This window comes from Barbus barbus (assembly GCF_936440315.1).
Source record: "Barbus barbus genome assembly, chromosome: 8".
NCBI classification, from domain to species: domain Eukaryota; kingdom Metazoa; phylum Chordata; class Actinopteri; order Cypriniformes; family Cyprinidae; genus Barbus; species Barbus barbus.
The window spans coordinates 31,207,257-31,227,057 of NC_136736.1; the positions used below are offsets into that span (position 1 = coordinate 31,207,257).

At 34.8% G+C, this 19,801-nt stretch overlaps 1 protein-coding gene across 2 annotated transcripts in view; it reads left to right on the forward strand.

The window, feature by feature from the left end:
* Positions 1-17,871: 17,871 nt before the first annotated feature.
* LOC306873885 (neuropilin-2-like) overlaps positions 17,872-19,801 on the forward strand; it is a 74,003-nt gene continuing 72,073 nt past the window's right edge. For both annotated transcript variants that reach the window (XM_079423413.1, XM_079423414.1), the window contains exon 1: positions 17,872-18,578. In XM_079423413.1, the coding sequence (XP_079279539.1) occupies positions 18,506-18,578 (73 nt within the window). In that variant the 5' untranslated portion in view covers positions 17,872-18,505. The remainder of the gene's footprint in view (positions 18,579-19,801) is intronic.

Below are 19,801 nucleotides of genomic sequence, written 5' to 3' on the forward strand. Positions count from 1 at the left end.
TAAGTTTTTTTTTATCTCATTACTCTCATGCTGGAATCTAATGTTTATGTCTGGTGAGTATTCTTTTCAAAGCAAAAACAAAAAACATGCATTTTAATGATTATTCATCTGCCCTGTTTACATTTTTAAGATCAAGTCTAAGTGTGCAAGAAAAACACTGTTGATTATTCTTCATTTACATTTTAAAGCTCATATGTAAATACAATTCATTTTACCTTATAAATGAACATCTGTCAAGCTAAATTTTTATTTTATTTTGCATTCCATAGATGTGCAACGAGCAGCGCTCAGTCACACAGACATAACAAGCCACAGCGATATTCATCCTTCCTCACTGCCCCTTTCTTCTTCACACGCTCACTGACCCCGATCACCCGCGAACCCCGTGACCACCAACTGCTTGCCCTTCTCACTCACTCCTCTCTTCCTGCACAAACTTTCCATCCCTCTTTCATTCCTCTGGTTTGGGTTACCACCTCGCTGGGCTCTGCCTGGCATGACACACTGTATTCTGAGTCCCACCCGTGTGGATCTTATTCAACTTTTTCCATAGTCATCATCCATTCCAGGTGTGAAATGGCAGATTCGTCCTATTAACTGACTTGTATACATACAGAAGCTGTCATTACCTTCAAAAAAGGGTTTAGTTATGATGTTGTGCACTTCAGCACAATTGTTTACTTTTTTAATGCATTTTCCTGGTTTTATTGTGAACAGTGTATTGGTGGATGTTATTTAAAAGAAAAAAAAAAGATCTGAAACATCTTTCCTTTTCAATGGACAGCCTGTTGGAAAACCTTGACCAATGGCCATTATTATCCAATATTTTAGGCAACTCACTTCACATCTGGCCCCATTCATGTTACACCCACGTTTAACAATGTAGTCATTTCTGCAGTCCTATTAGATTTAGTTTTCTCTTCAAAGGTCTTTTTTTTAGATAGTTGTGACATTATGGGAAGAAATTAGTTGTAAATGGCATTCACATTTTCAAACTCAACTGTTTTATCAACCGTACTAGAGAGACAGTCATTTTGATTTGTCCTTCAGTTTGGAAAAACAAGAAAAAATGTGTGTACAGTAATGCATTTAAAAATGGATGTTAATTAGTTCATTTTAAAAGGTGCATGCAACATGCAGCTTGAATTATTGTTAAAGCCCTTACATTAATTCTTCCATAAAATAATGTTATATGAGCTTTAAATCTCTTTTTTAGTCATGCAAATACTGTTTTAGGATGAACTTCTGGTATCGTAAATAATATGAATGGATTTTTTGCTTGAAAATTAACATTCAAAGTTTGGGTTCAGTAAGATTTTATATATACATATATAATTGTATATATAATTTTAAAAAGCTGTTTTCCATGATACAGATCAATTTAATGCATCCTTGCTGAATAAATGTATTAATAAAAAAAAAAATTAAAGGTAGTTTATCACGTAAAAAGCTACCGGCTTTATATGGTCACGACAGGATTTGAAGGATTGGACAACACTGTTATTTATGCTTTTTTGTGTATTTAAAAAAAAAATTCCATATGCAATGTTTTGCCCCTTGGACTTCCATTGTGAGTACATTACTTTAATCTCCATATTGTTTTACAATTTTCAGTATTTTTTTTTTTTTTTTTTTTTTTTAGCAATTGCATTGTTGAGCTTTGAATTCAACGATTGTATTAAAATGTAATGCAAATTAGCTGTTTTTTTATGATAATAATTTCACAGCATTAGCACATTTAGTTTCAAAAGTAGTGGTTGCTAGTGGTTAAACTTTTGACATTAAGTAATCATTTTCACTGTTTTGATACCTTGAAAGTGTTGTAAATCTTTATTACACCACGATCTGTTTCTCTGAAATACAATTAACTGAAGAAAGTGTAAAGGTCAAGGTAACAGCAGAGCTATTGTTTCGTTCAGAGCAACAACTGATAAGTCGTCTACGATAACACTGTTGACATGAGCAAACAGAGGCCGGACTCCAGGGCCTGATTGAAAACACACCCACACTCACACATGATTTTGTTCTTCACACACACTTCCCCGACAGGCACGTCCAGACACACCTCTCACTGCGACCTCCACCGCTGCTCTGTGCTTAACCTGCACACTCTGCTGGGGTCACGCCAAATGAAGTGTGCTGGGATCCGTGGATTTTTCAGGTCAGGGCTCATTGGTGTTGGCCTGTGAGTGCTGGGAATACAGTGAAGGATGATAAATGTCTGCTTACAGCAACACACACACACATACACACGTTCTCATTGGATCTCAGTCGAGGAGGGGCGAACATGTAGGCAGGAATGGTTGCACACTCTCACTTACACTAAATGGATCTGTAGTGCACTTGTGTGTGCGGTGGTGAGACGCGTGTGGAGGCGGTCAAAGGTGGTGCTCTGGTCACTGAAGCACATCTCAGATCTTCACCAGGGGAACCTTGGGTCATAAATCACACAATATTTTGACAGAAATATATGGAAAGAAACCCCCCACATCGATATAATTGGCACAATGGCTATATCTGATCAGGGTTATTATAAAACTGAAATCATCACATTTTTGTTACAAAAATAAATAAATAAAACTCATTTTCTTTCAGCAAGTTTCCAAGGAATCTTTTCTTATTTTCATTTGAACTTCATGCACTAAAATAACTAAAACTCTAATAAAAATGATATAGACCTATTTATTAATAATATTAATGAACTAACACTTTGCTCTCACTTCTTTTACGTTCTCTATTCGATCTACTTTATTATGATACAAAAAAATTATTGTTACATGTACTGTGTTACACTAACCGAGACTTGTCACAGCACTTACATATTATTCCTCTTTTGTTGGTTTTGATTGTTTCTATTGTCATCATTTGTAAGTCACTTTGGATAAAAGTGTCTACTAAATGTAAATTTAATCACAAAAATATGAAAACCTAAATTAATATAATAACTGATTAAAAAAAATATATATATAAAACTATAATCTGAATCACATACTAGCAATCGATTATGATTAATGCAACCCAAATTATAGCGCACAGAAAATAATATGCCATAAATGTCGATTTGCAAAGTTAGCATGCATGCATATATCACTACTTGCACTAAAAAAACAGCATTACTTTATTCAAATTTCTGTATTATCAATACAAAGTAATATATTTTTTGATTTGTGCATACTCAATTATAATGTATATAAAATATTTTTGGACATTGTATTAGTGTATAACCGTGCATGTGTTTTACATTTACATTTATTCATTTAGCTGACGCTTTTATCCAAAGCGACTTACAATTGCTGTATATGTCAGAGGTCGCACGCCTCTGGAGCAACTAGGGGTTAAGTGTCTTGCTCAGGGACACATTGGTGTCTCACAGTGGATTCGAACCCAGGTCTCTCACACCAAAGGCATGTGTCTTATCCACTGCGCCATCACCCACCCATTTTGGGTTAATATGCATCCCACTTGCAAACCCTTGCTAGCAAATGACCTACTGTACTGCAGTCTACTGTTCCATCCCTTTAATATGTGTCTCCGAGACATATTGACAGAAGTCTCTTACACAGAAGAGCCGTTCTTCTGTTTGTCTGATGACTCAATAAGATGTGATGCTAGCTCAACAATCTCAATTTAGCATCTCTGAGCAGGGTCAAGTTTAAGTAAGCTAGCCTTTTTGCTAATTTTGTTCTGAGGAAGGGTGCTAATGCTCTGACCTGAATGTTATATGAGACCGAGTTGCCTGAATCAGTAAGATATCCAACAAGGGCCTTCATCCTCTGGTTCAATATGTCAGGCTTTGAGTGACCGATGTATTGATACCATTTATTTTTTGTTTGATTGATGTTATTTTAATGAAATTTTATTTTATTATTTCCTGTAAAATTGAAAATAACATTTATTATATGAATTAATTTAATTTTACTTAATTACATTTAGTTTTATCTTTTAATAATTATAATAATAGTTATTATAATATTAGTAAATGTGTATATTATTAATTGGAATATTTATTAGTATTTGTTTATTTTGTGTTTATTGATTTTTTACTTTATTTTTTATTTTTATTTTATTACGTTTTACTATTTATTATATATTTGTTTTATTCAATATGAGCTTTTGGATAATGTGAATTAATTAATTTAATTTATTACACTTTTATTGTATTTAATTAACAAATAATTCCATGTTTAATAATAAAAATAATACAATTATTATTATTAATATTGTTTTGTTTTTTATTCAATTGTGTTACTTTTTTAATAAGTGTGTTTTATTTTGGTTTATTTTATTTGACAGAATTTAATTTAATTTTAAATAATAATTACATGTATTTACATAATTCCAGTCCAGTGCACTAGTGCAGCGTTGGGGAATTTTGATGCGGTTGGCCTGTGGTAAGACCTTGTCTCAGAGCCCATGCTGTCATGACATTTCAACATGAGAGTCACGTCTCTCTCTCTCTCTCTGTTAGTCTTATTGCGGTTCACCTGTTCATTACATGTCAACAGAAAGTGACAGTCTTCCTCAAGCCACAGGTATGTCTCAACATTCTCTCTCTCCTTTCTCTTTGACTAGTCTTCTATCGCTGTGCTCTGTAGACATGCTTTTGATACAGACTAAGTCTAAAGCCTCTACTCATACATAACGTGCACTACTGTGCTGATTTCAAGTCAATGTGAAATCCAAATTAATCCTATTTTCTTACTTTTTTATCATGCACGGCCATCTTATACATGATTCATTGGTGCATATCAATGTAAAAAGGTTTGCCTTTATAATTTTTCATCAATGGATCATGTTGAAAATGAGCTGTATTGCTATTCAGGCAATGTTTTAGTAAGCTTGCCTTCAGTGCGATTGGTAGCACACTTTTCATGATCCAAATAAATTCCTAACGAAGAAAATCAAGTTCTAACTCATTTTTCAATATCCTTTTTCTCTCAGAAAATTCTGATTTATAGATTAAAGACTTATTTTTCATTAAAAATGCAGGACGCAAGTCTGTACGTTTTTGTTTTGTGTATATGAAAACAAAAACTCCTACTGGGCAGTTATCTTTTTAAAGACTGCAGTACTGCATTAAACCTAAACACACATACACACAGAGTCTCCTAATGGCCAGTTTGGCAGTGTGTGTCTCTGCAATTATTTGCCTGGCTTTTACCCAAGTCCACACACACTCTCTCATGGTTTCACTCACCCACCGACACAGATACGAAAGCAGACACAGCATGCAAAACACAGACACAGGAGCGCCTTAACGAAGAGTGCAACATCTTTATTGAAGTCGCTTGCAGATTGCGTGATGTTGAGTGAGTAATTGTATGCTGACCTGAAGTGTGACACAGATAAGAAATAATTGAGATCAGACCCCTAAATGAGTGGCTGCATGAACACACACACACACACACACACACAAAAGCAATCTCCAAATGGATCTTAAATGATGCCCAGCATCCATTCTTTTTATACCAGCCTACATCCAAACTCTCACACACACACATAAGTGATAAATAGAGCCCATTAATGGTCACAGGCATTGGATTTATTTGTGGATAGCAGGCCGTCTGATCGCAGTAGCACTTTAAAATAAGCTGAGCTTCTGTATTATAAGACAAATGACATTGTGCTTAAATTAAGATCCAGTGAGGAAGTGAAGGCAAAGAAAATCTTAAAAGAGACAAAAAGGCTGCATTGAACAATGGCTTCCTGTAATATCGAAATGAACTCCTTATCATTTTGTAGCCATTGTCAAAGTAATTGCTTGTTATTGTGGGATTATTGGGTCATAATGAGTCAGGGCAAATACTAAATAAAGGTTTATCGAACTCAATTTGTGGCATGTTTGAAGCAAGAGCAATGCAGTTAGCAAACAGCACGTCTTACTACGTCTATTATTGTGTAAATGTGATTGGCAGAAGAATAAAGTGAGAGCAAAATTATTTTTAAATGATTTTTTAATGAGTTTAAAATAATAGGATTGGTTTTTAAGCAGTTTAAAATAATCATATCATAAATGCTTGTTTTAGCAATTCATGTCTATAACATCCATAAAACTATTGTAGAGGAAAATGGTATTTCTCTGAAGTTTCTGTTTCATTTGCATGCCGACCTTTTTCAAACAAATAAACATAGACTCAAAATAAGAAATAAAGCAATTATTAATATAGTATATTTAGTTACCGATTGCATAAATTGGTCTTGGATGTCTATTAGATGATAAATGCTCAGGTTTGTATTGAGATTTATGATTTTTAATTGCACACATTGGTATTTTGGCAAATCTAAACACTGCTGAGAAGAAACGGAGACGTGATATTATTGGCCTCTATCAGGAGAAATATCAAAGCTAAACAATTCACATATTTAAAACAGCCTATTTGTGATTATGTGTTGTGTATATATACAATGTAAAATGATCCCATCCATGTGGCCATTAGCAAGCAGATGGGGTAAATGAAATATTCAGTTGCATTTATGTGTTTACATGCTTGTTATATTGAGTGGTTTTCCACACAGCAGACATGTGCACAAATAAAAACGATTTGCATGTTGTGTTGTGTCACAAACGGTGTTTCGTATATTAAAACTCCCCTCATTAACTGGGAAAGACAAAACATGAGCACAGACTCGATTTCATTTCCATAGCAACTCCAATCAGTGATGCACACACTAACAAGCCCCTCCTAAAAATCCCTCATTTAACCCCCACAAACTCAGATTCACTGACACGTTTTATATTTCCAAAACGCTCTCCCTTCATATTCATACCCATAAAAATGACGTCAAAACCCTCATCAGTCGACTGATTATGTTGAAAGACTAGACTTTTGATTCATTTTTCTTGCACAACTGACCAATTTTTAGTCAAATTGTGCTGTGTTTTGGTTGTTAGTTTGTTTTTCATCCATTTTATCATCCATCATGTAAAACAAAAATGATACACTGTAAAAAATAAATAGTTGTGAAAAGTTAAAAAAAAAGAAGGCAGCTTGATGCAGTCAGACTTTCGAGTTCTCTCAACAATCGTTTTTTTAGTTCTGCTCAGGAAAGATACTTTGTTGAGCCAATGTAAATGTATTTATACATGCAATGTTGATTGTCTTATTCTGCAAATAGAAAAAGTCTTGTCACAGCAACTGAAACAACAATTAATGTCATTGAGGTTATGTTTTTCTGTTTTCTGGATGAAAGCAAGAATGTGCAAAAAGTCACCACATTATCGAAAATATGTTTGTTTGCGAATGACAAACGTTAACGGATGACTTAGTCTAATAAGACAACATTGTCTTTGTTTGTAAGACAACTTACAAGACTAAAATATCCCAAAAAATGGATATCAGTTACTGAACATAATCGATGCCTCAAAACTAGACAGAAACCTCAAGAACGGTGGCAAACAACAAATGTTAAAAAGCTCTTTGCATCACCGTACAGCAAGTAACTAACAATAATCAACCAAAAAGTTTAAATGAAGTCAGCAAACAGCAAAACAATAATCCAATTACAGTAACTGCATAATTTATTCATGATGCAATGCAGGCTGGGAACTCACAAAGCTTCAACATTTCAACAATATGGAATTCTTTATTAAGACAACTGTGTTAGACTAGTTGGGATAACATTTGGGGTAATTTTGTCGGTCTGACAAGGGTTTTTATGTAGTTTCAAGATATTTTTTTTAGTATTTGAGACTCAAAAGGTTTTGTAAACTGGAAAATGTGCAGTTGCATTTTTTTACAAGCAAAGGAATGAACATTTGCACATGTATTCAATTCATGAGTTACACGCCAAAGTTTAATAGCTTCTTAACACTAGAGGTTTGTTTGAATTTCTAACTAGCAATAGGCTTTTTTGAACAATGCATCTTCAGAAAAATTAAATAGATAGGGATTTACAATTAACAGATTGACTTATTCTAAGCAACATAATCTTACTAATTCTTATTCCATTTGAACAGCTATTTATCTGTATTTGTGATCTATGTGTATTTTCTTTATCCTTAGTTTGCTAACAATTAGCCGTGAATTGTCTCTTAACACCCATTGTTAACACCTCCTTGAGGAACTCTTCCCTGATAACGGCAGCCAACGAGAGCGTGTTAATAAGTGTTTGGATGGCTCAGTAAACGGCTCTGTCTGACAGGAGGAGTGACAGAGACGGAGAGGGAGCTGAAGGAGAACTCCAGTTTTTCTAGCGGACCACAATGTTTGGTGGTCGAATGGCTGAAGAGCAGCTCCAGGGCTTTTCTGCTCACATTTGGGTTTTTAAAAGGTGCATGGAGTAGTAAAAAAAAAAAAAATCTTTCTTTGCGGTGTTATTCCAAATGAACCCCTCAAAAGTTTGGAGTCAGTAAAATTCTCTTTCGTTTGGTAAAGATGCATTAACTTGATCAAAAGTGAAGATTTTTACATTATTGCAAATTATTTCTGTTTATTCATCAAAGGATACTGAACAAATCACCATTTCCACAAAAGTATTAAGCAGCACAACTGTTTTCAGCATTGATTATAATAAGAAATATTTTTGTGCAGAAATCAGCATATTAGAATGATTTTTGAAGGATCGTGTGAACTCATGTGAGTTATGATGCTGAAAATTCAGCTTTGGCATAAAAATGACATTTTAACATACATTACAATAGAAAAAGTTATTTTAAATTGTAATAATATCACACAATATGACTGTTTCTGCTGTATTTTTGATTAAATAAATGCATCCTTGATGAGCATAAGAGAAAAAAAATGTACAAAATATTACTGACCCAAAACTTTTGAGCAGTAGTATACATTTAAAAAGATTGTTAGTGTTACACATTTTCTATTTTAGCCAGTTTTTCTTTTTTTAGTCAGTATTCGTTCATTTTAATCTTTTTTTTTAATGTTAAAACAAGTCAACATATTAAAATAAGACAAAAGCTGTTTCTGAAGTAACTGATGATGAGTATTTTACACTATTGAGCATATTACATTACATGTACACACCAGTTTATTTACAATGTTAGCAATGTCCCGTAATGCATCTGAGAATTGTATTGTTTTGATTATAATGCCCTTCATATGGGGTCACTCATGGTGTTTGTTTTCTGCCCTCAGCTTCAGTGTGAGCACAGCTTTACCTTCACATCTTATATAATCAGCTGGCGTCTGATGATATTTCTGTCATGTCACCGGCAAAAAGCACGTCCATCATCACATCTCCAGCCAATAGCCTGAGGACAGGTGGGTCACGGGGCGCTGTGATTGGCTGAGAGGTCTCTGGTCTGCCTTCAGGCTAGAAGTATGTCTGTCTGAGCCTGTCCAGCTGCTCATATGTGTCTGTGTGTTCATATCTGTGCGAAGAACAAAGAAACATTTACACCACAACAAAAAGCATTGCTTTTTCTACCATAGTATTACTAAGACCACGGTACTTTGTATACCACTGTACTGAAATAAATAGCTATATAAAAGAAGATACTTCATGCAATGCCATGTTGCATGTCTAAAAACATGGTAATACCTGGTACAAAAAAAAAAAAAAAAACACACTTTTGCCACGGTATTGCCGGTTTTTTTTGTTTTTGTTTTTTACATTTGTTATATTAGTAACATAGTATTTTAGGAAGTGCCTTACGATACCATATAAATATATATATGATATTTGAAATTATTCTCATATATTATTCCCATATCCTTGTACTGCCACACAGTATTGGGTTTTATTATTGTCAGAGTAGTATTGATATGTTACCATGTCCAAAGAACAGGGTACAATTTTTGTTTTATTTTTTTTGAGAACTGGTCTGTAGATCTTTCTTGCTCTCAAACAAAGGAAGTATAATTGAGAAATGAAGTATAATGTCATCTTTGGCACTTTCTCTGGCTGCTGGCAGTCAACAGCCATTACTAAATGAATCTACTAATGAATCTTTTATCATCCTCTTAAGGTAAACTGTCTACTTTAATTATCGTCTGCATACTCTTTCCACAAATGGTCAGAGTGCTTATACACTCACGGGCCTGTGTGATATCTACTGTGCTAGGCTCCCTTCCAAACCCTAGTAAGCTGCCTCTCTTTCTGCATTAGACGCTAACACGCTAACATAAAATTTTATACACCGAAAAAAAAAAATTTTGGAGGAACAATTTTCACTTAGAAATTGCAAGGAAATTTCACAAGCAATTACAAAGAAACAGCGAGGAACACGTCAAATTAAATGTGAAATTTTGAAACGGAAATAGTGTTTTCTTGTAAAACATTCTTCAATAAGCTTTGTTTTATTTACAACTTAAAGACACACACACACACACACACACACACACACACACACACACACATATATACTGGTTATATTTATTGTGTATATATTAATATAAATATATAAATATTATTTAAACACTATTATAATATTTATTCATATTTGAATTTTTATATATTTTCAATTTAATTTGAAGGTTTAGTAATTGTGTGCTTTAGTCATTTTATTCTTTTTAAAAAAAAAAATTTTAATTGTTGTACTTCAACTTACTTAATTTTAGTTCTCATTTTAAGTTTTAAAGTTTGTTTTTATGTAATATTCATATATTTTTTATAACAGTTTTCAATATACAAATAGAGTTTGATTTAACAATAACAACACTGACATGTTTATTCATGTGAAGCAAATCTACTAACTCTCACAGCTGATTTACAGTAGAGACTAATGTTAGCATGTAAGATAGCAACTCAAAACTTACTAAATATTCAGAGAATAGTGCTTGTAATTTCTTTTAAATATTTCAAATTTCTAATATCCATCATACTGAATGAACGTTTCGTCCAGTTCATCTGCATTGATGGACACAGGCTTCTGATGAGCCTACTGAAATTGAATTTGTTTCCTAATTGATGAATTTTTCAATTTTCTTGTTTATTATCATGAAGCTGCTTTGAAACAATCTGTGCTATGTGACTTGATTTGAAATATTGCAAATAGTACTTTTTTCCTCGTCTGTGTGGCACTGATGAAGTTTTAAATTGTCCAGCTCCATGTGAGGCTGAACGTCTGATCATGAAGATGTTATTGCTGATTAGACACCATTCGCGTTTATTGTAATGTTATCCCACTGTGTAAAAAATAAGGTGTGTGATAAACTCGAGTGAGCGAGTGTGTGTGGTGCACTGTAAGGGTGGGTCTCCAGCAGGATCGGTAGATTAAAGGATACATGCATAAATTACAGTGTGATGGAAGAGCAGTGGGTGGGCTGGGATACTCTGAAATGAACTGTGCATATTTTTAGAGGAAAGACAGGCTTCAGTCGACGCTCTGCTGTGTCTCGCCACTTGTGGAAGACAAATTATCGTGCACTGTTTGTAAACTATCTTAGAGGAGTTCTCATGAATAATAAACCATGCTGTTATTTATGGCAGGGGTGTATTTTATGCTTCTTCATGCTTGTGTGTGTCATGGACGTTTAGACGTCATATTCTTATCTCTCTGTGCACTAAAAGGATCTCAGAAGGAAATTTATAGAGGTGAGCGTGTTCACAAATGAGCGTTTATCTTAAATATTACATTGCTTGACTTTTGACTATCAGCATGGAGTTGCTTAGATAACCTGCAGCGTCTAATTAGCTTTTATTTTTATATTTTCAGTTTTCATTTTCAGTTGTTTTAAAAAAAAGGTACTTTTGTCAGTTGTTGTTTTAGTGTTAGTTTAAAAATTTGATGTACTTCTGATATTTTTAATAGTTGTATTTTTTGTATTTCTGTTTAGATTCAATTTGTTTATTTTTCAGTTAATTGGCAAAGCATTTTTATTTTTCCAGCTAATATATATCAACTTTAAAGTGTTGCATTTTGTCACAATATCACATTTCACTTTGTTTATTTGACATTTAGCAACAGTGTTGGGGAAAGTTACTTTTAAAAGTAATGCATTACAATATTGCGTTACTCCCTAAAAAAGTAACTAATTACGTTACTTTTTATGGAAAGTAATGTGTTACGTTACTTTTGCGTAACTTTCGCATTACTTTTTAAATATGAGGAGGGTTTGATTGTTTTTTATATAAGTAGTTCTATGTATAGCAAATGTAAAAGCCCTTTCTCACCAAAAAGTGTACTGAATAAACCTCAGGCTGAAGGAAGAGTAAATTCACGTCTGTGCAGTAGAACGCAGGAGAAGAAGGTTCAATGCTCTTCAGCAATAAAACAAAACAATGAAGCACAATTGTTAGTTTATGTAAAGTCATTTTTGGCTTATTAATATGGTTGAACTGGATCATCAAAGGTCAGCAGCAAAGACATTGGTTAATAAAATGGGATTAGATTAGAACATATTTAATTATTGCAGGCTTGCGTCATATTCTGAGTTTGCATTTCACTGTTTTAATTCTTGTTGATGAATACTAAATCTGTTTTTTGCAAGTGGGATGGATTAATGCACATTCACATTTAGTCTAGAACTACAGTAACATCATGTTCACACAGCGCTCTGTACTTCCGATTTCTCCCAACATGGGGACAGGAGACTTGTCAGTCAATAAATGGGAAAAAAGTAACTCAGATATTTTCATGTAAATGAAAAAGTAATGCGTTACTTTACTAGTAACTAGTTATCTGATTACGTAACTCGCGTTACTTCTAATGCGTTAACCCCCAACACTGTTTAGCAATCAAATATTCCCAAACTTTGTCCTCCTTACATTCAAATAATGCTATTATATTATATGCAATATATATCTAGCTGGTCTAGTCAATGTGCAAGTGTGTTCTGTACTAAAATACACCCAATTAGCTCTTCTATTTAATACAGGTGCCACATTTAGCGTTGTAATTTCCTCGATTTATATTTCTGCAAGTTGCCCATCTCTCTTATAAAGTCTTTGGGATGTAACGTGTAATATAAATAGTTGAGATAGGTTTATCCAAAATCTGAATCCTGCTAGGAATGACTTTTAAGACTATAGTCCAACAGAGTGAGTGATGGTTGGAGTTTTGTGTTTTTTTGCTGCTAATCTCCAATAAAGAATACAGACTCTTTCATTTGTATTCTTAATGTGACAGCACCACTGCCAACCAGGCCTTTAGCACACATCTGTTCCTCATCACTTTTCAATTATCCCCGTGAAAGTGACCCAGTCCCGTAGCTGTCACCCCATCACGTTCACAGTTTGTGCCATTCGAATGAAAAGCAAACCTATACTACTTCTGTGTTCTTACTTTTCCATTCCTTATTGATTGATTAACATTCTCAGCACACTGTTGTTTGGTGACACTCAATGAAAACACTCCATTGAAATCTATGAATCTGAAATGTCACATTTGTTGTGGAAGCCACAAAAAACACTTTTGGTTTATGTACCGTTGTACATTGAAAAACCTTGCTCTTTCCTGAACACTAAAAGCTAAAATAGGAATTAATGCTGCTGTCGTGAGCCTTTCATTTCTAAATAAACTCTCATCCTGTAGAATCAGAAGTGACATCGCTTAAATATCTCATTGTTTCCCCTCGAAAATCATTGAGATTGAACAGAAGGCAAATGCTGACTTTTCTTAGATGCTTCTCAAATTGTTCTCTTCATATAAAGATCTTCATGTTTTTCCTCTAGAGTTTAAATAGACATTTCAACAATGTTGTGCTCAGATTCTAAGTTTGGAATCACTGGTCAGCAATCTTAATATGGATTCAATCATTCCTCATCTAATAGTCATTCAAAACCAATGCAATCAACATTGGCTCTGAATTACTTTAATTCTTATTTTCCAAGATCAAATGATTTAACATTATCCACATTAGTCTGCATTATGTCCATACTCTTACTGTATTTTAATTTTCCATATGAATTTTAGAAGAAAGTTCATGAAATTTTAGAAGTAATGCTTAACGAAACATGCAATCTCCATTACGCCTCAAAATAGGAAAGACAAACCTCAGAGTATTAAACGTTCTTTAATGATGGCATCTCAACTCGTTTGACTCATGTTTTCCAGATTCCATGCATGGATGAGGAAATGTGATGTGTAATAATGTAGCAGAGGGCTGTACGAATGGATATTTAATGTTGACCTGTTACGAAGTAGCTATGACTCATATGCTTACGTAAATACTGAAGTTCCTCTGAGTGTCTGCAGTGCCACAAGAAATAAACACACATTGAGTGTGCATGTGTGTGTTTATGCAGTCGTGCAACACAAGGAAAGGAAGTGCACAAGGAACCACCAGGAAAGTCATTGAATCATACGTACTTTCATGTGAACTGATTACACACAGGATGCATCTTACCTTCTGTCTTGGCTATTTTTTTCTGTTCATATGCGTCAGATCGATGTCTTGGACTGTTGTGTCACAAGATTTTTTTTATTACAAATTCAAAGAGGACTTGAAGTTAAAAACAGCCCCTTAGTGTTGTATGGTAAGAAAAATTAAAGTCTCAAACTTCATTTAGAACAAAGATGTATTTTTCATGGATAAAACAAATCCATGACAGCAGGCTTATGGAGTGAAACAGGATGTGACCTCATAGTCTTTGAAGCCCTGCCATTGCTCCTGTGTAGAGAAGGGTGTTGAGTGAGACAGACCTGATGGCCAATTGTACACATGGTTCTCTGTTCCTCACACACACACTGGAAAAATGATTTTGTGGTGAAGTAGATATAGTAGTAGTACTTTCACTGAATAGGCTACTTCAAGCTTGGCTAGAAAATGTCAAGCAAATCCTACATTTGTAGTCAATTCAAGCATGAAGAAATGTTCATGTTTATGTGTCCTCATGAATTGATTCAATAGAACTTTGTAATATATGCAGTAATGAAATTAAATAAAACTTAATTAACTTGCTAGTGGACTTACAGATTAGAAAACATGCATTCAGTTCTTTACATCATTGTGCTGATTTCTAATGTTTCTTAAAAGTACCATGTATGACTGAGTTCATATATATATATATATATATATATATATATTATTAAATGTTTCAGATCTGTAAGTTACTCTGTCAACTGAAATTCTTTAGGATGAATTTACTGACTTTATTTAATGTCACAAACTAAAGTTTACATATTATATTATATCACTGTAATTCCCTCAGGAAAAATGCAAACCTCTTATGTAAATGTCTCATCCGTTTCTTTTCTTTTTTTTTTCTTGCATTACAAACAGCCATAATTTAGTTTATCCACTTAGTTTGACCATTTCCACCCTCTAAATGAGTCATTCTTGCTAATATACCTTTAAGGCTTGCATATAAATGGCATCTGTTGGATTGGCTCTTCACCATATGTCACATGGGAATATCTGAACTGATTATTAGCATGTTTTATTATCATCATTTTAGATTTTTAGACCGTGGCAGAAAAAGCACCTTGACCTTGTCTGCTTAAAGTTAACTGAAATTTGCATAAACGCATAAAAACAAAGTCTAGCAAAACAATAAATTGGCCTTTTTGAGTCATCAGTGCTAAAACTGTATGTCAAACATGCTGCTGCGTGTTGCATGAAAATCTGTCCTTCCACTTGCCTACTGTAAATTCCTGGTGTGAAGGCCTTCCCAAAAGCAGTTCTCAGTGAAGTATTTTCGGCATGGCATAGCTCTGCTATGTTATTAAAAAAACCTCCGTGTCTGTAGTTAGAGCCTTTGATTGTAGAGCAGCTTGGCTTGGGCTGGGTGGTTCTGTTCTGTGGCCGCCGGTCCAGAAACATACGACATGTCAGCCTTAGATTACGGTTGTCGTTTAGTCCGTGCTGATGGGCTGAGAAATACACCATAAATCCTTAAACTGTGTGGTCTGCACAAAATACATGCATGCTGTGGCTTTAGTGTGGAACATTAAAGCACTGAATACTTCACTACATGCTTCTTTTAAAATGAAGAAGATATTATTCAATGATTTAAGTTTCAAATTTTATGCTACACTGTTCTTACATGATCTCGTCACGTTGCATGTCAGTAATCATCTATGAAACTTGCATGTATAATTCAGCTCAAATCCTAACTTTTGGCTCAAATAATCAGTCACTGTTGTAATTCATTTAGGTTCAGCTGTCACACTGGATGGGGAAGGTCAAATTGAGTACATTGCATTCTACAGTACAATACAAATGAAGTTTGGGGTAAATAAGATTATTATTATTATTATTTAAAAAAATTACTTTCATTCAGCAAGAATGCATTAAATTCATCAAAAGTGACAATTAAGACATTTATAATGTTACAAAAGATTTACAAAGTGACAAATCAGCATATTAGAATGATTTCTGAATGATCATATGACAATGAAGCCTGGAGTAATGATGCTGAAAATTCAGCTTTGCATCACAGGAATTAATTGCATTTTTAAAATATACTAAAATGGGAAATAGTTGTTTTAAGTTGTAATAATATTTCACAATATTACTGTATTTACTGTATTTTTATCAAATAAGTACAGCCTTGGTGAGCAGAAGAGACTTCTATAAAAAAAAAATACAAAAAAAATCTTACAGAGCCAAAACTTTTGAATGATAATTTACATGCAAAATAAATTCACTTATATTACGTTACCAGACATTCATCCTAAAACAGTATTTCCATTATTAAAAGAGATTTAAAGCTAATATAACACATTATGTTATGGAATAATTTAAGGGTTTAACAAAAATTCTAGCTGCATGTTGCATGTACCTTTTAGAATGTATTAACATGCATTTGAAATGCATTACAGTAAACACTGTTTTTCTTTTTTTGAGCATAAAAGACTCAAAAGCATTAAAAAGTCTTAATAATTCCAAACTTTTCTGGTAATGTGTTCATACTGCACAAATAATAAGAGTAGTATGTTATATGCTCTTGTGAACGTAGGCATTATGTATAAGTAATGTCCAAGAAAAACAAAATCCTCAATGTATCCTTTAACAGTCTAAACAGATGAGATTTTTTGAAATAAGAAACTGTGAAATGTTAGTTCATCAGGAAGGAATGGCTATGCACCAGACATTAATCTAGTCCAACTGCTGTGAAGGTCGACACAGTTCTGGCTATGCTCCTGCTCTGCCCTTGACGACCCATGTTGTTCAGGTCCTGTGGTCAGGTCTGTCCCCCTGCAGGTCAAATCACGCATTGACTTGAGCTATGGCAAAACATGAAATAAACATTGCCACACGCTGCCTCATGTAATTGTGCATTGCACACCTTGCCTCATATCAGGATGACCATTACTATGCACGTGGGCAAGACTATGAACTTTGCATTTGTATTGAGTGCAAGCCACCTTCCTAGAAAGGTGAACTTGAATTTGTATGATTTATCATGGTTTCATCATATCATGTGATATCTTGAAAGTTAATTGAATTTCAGGCTGTGTATTATTGCTAGAGATGAAGGCCAGTCAAAATCCAAAAATAACATGCACTGTAGCTTTGTGTGTGTGTGTGTGTGTGAGAGCCTGAGTTACTGGCAACTGATGAGGTACACAAGTGTGTGAGAGAGAATGAGAGAGAGAAAGCGAGTGCTGGTGTTTTATTCACAAATGAATTAATTCATTGTTTTGAAACATATCACATGACTCTTAGAGAGAATATTGACACAATGTGTGTTGTTTGAAAACATAGTGATAATCACATGGCTATGTAAAACTTCTGATTGGTCGGTTGCCGTTCGTATTTATAACAATTAGAAGAAGAAGAAGTTGCCACCTGTCTGTGGCAACTTTTGAACGATGACCGATTCTATGGATCCGTTCATTGAAAGAACCGATTCGCTAAAATGAACCGGACTTCTCAACACTCAGAGAGAGAGAGAGAGAGAGAGAGAGAGAGAGATAGAGAGAGAGAGAGAGAGAGAGAGAGATGTTCTCTAATCAGTGACCGAGGGGAGGCGGGCCAAGAAAGCTCAGTGTAATGCGATAGCTGCGCCGCTCAGAAATGCTATTACACACATACTGACTCACTCACACACACACACACACACACACACTCGCGCTCTCCAGCACATCCACAAGCGCTGCCACAGCTCTGCGCGAGTACAGCAGTGCGCTTCAACACGCTTCTGCGCGCAACGAAATCTCACTCCTGTCTGGCAGTTTGGACAAAACTTGGTGCCTCCCGAGTATGACTGAATGACTTACGAGAGCAAGAAGATATCAGAACATTTAAACCAGGAGGGCAGCGTGTTTTAAGCGGACGATTAAGGGAGCGATCCCTGCGGAAACCTCTATCAAACCATCGGAGACCAATAAGGCAATGGAGCGCAATAACGCACGCAAATCCGTGACGGCTTTATAACGGAATACAGACCTCTAATGTAGTATTATTTGAGGAAAAGCCGGCTGTTTTATGACAAAACATGACTTTATGAGTACATGAAATATATCATGTTATGCACAGTTTGCATTTGCTGTGCGCATTTGGCTCAACAGAACTGCATTTGAATATTAAATTTTGAGCACTATAAAGACGAAAAGGCTCGTTTTCTTTTCTTTTCTCTCTCTGTATTATCGGTTTGTTCCTTGAAGAAGATCACTAGTTGAATACAGGACACTTCTTCAAGGCAGCGCATTTTTGGAAAGATGGATTTCTGGATATCTCACCAAGGGATTGCATTTATTTTTTGCTTCGTTCTGAGAGTCGGCGCAACAGAGAGTAAGTTTTTTTTTTTTTTTAGTTTTCATAACGATATCTGTGTCTAAATTCCCATCCAGTGAGGCTATCCGCAAATGGCAAACACATTTCTCTCCTGGCGAAGCGAAGCGACGTGTGTTTCTGCTGTCCAGGCAAACCATGCTGAGAAAAGGACAGCTTCTGGTTTTATTTAGAGGGGGAAAAGAGCAGATTTATATCTAACAAGGAGCAGCCACACAGATAAATGGGAAACACTTTGTTTGAGCCCAGCAGTCTTACATCCTTAGAATAAGTGCTTTGCTTTTATTTTAAGATAGTTTATTGTCTAAAGATGAAACAGAGACATTCTGACTGGACAATTTAAGATTTCCAGACCAAACTGGGGTGTAATGTATGTCATATGTAATAATAAAAAGTAACTAAAAAACTTGAAATAAAGGCTCCGAGGTTTTAAAGCCTAATTGAACCATGAAGATACAGCAAATGGGTCTTTATATAAAACAATATAGCTAATCCATTTTTAAGAGAGAACTGCAGAAACCAGATCATGAAATTAAGCCATATTCAGTGTAAATATGACGATTTCGCGAGTATAACGAACATGATTTAGGGTCTAAACCAGCAGGTTTCATCTGACTTCACCATTATGTGAAGTTTCTTGCGCTTCTGGCGATATCAGGGCAGAGTTAGATATGTATAATAGCCTATAGTCTGCAACTGAATGATTATGATATTCATGTAACATATTTGCAGTATTCTGAGGTAGCCTACCTCAATATATACTGCCGTAGCCAATAGCCTATGCAGAACAATAGACACTGATGGATTTTATACTGTATCAGAAAAGTAGCCTAAGTGTCAGTATTGTTCAGTTATAGTGTCAAATAGGAATACTCACCACTAATGACGAGAAAACTACAAAACTATGCTTACATCACAAATAAAAAGGCAAACGATCATTTAGGTTTACAGGAGAGGAACCTCAGCAGATGAAATTTACTGACAAGGATTCCTTTAAAAAGTCGACCCAGAGGTGTTTGTATATTTGGTTCCTCACCGTTTCATAGTAGCAGTAATTGCCCACGTTTTGAAACGTGCTTGGTCTTCGTAAGGGGTTTTCACGGGAAAACGGTGTCACGGCGCGAGCGGACTTCAGAGCGCGCTACAAAACACGTATCGCATTGCTGTTAATTACGACGTCTTTCGCCCATTTCTCCCGGAATAACAAAACAATGGTTCATTAG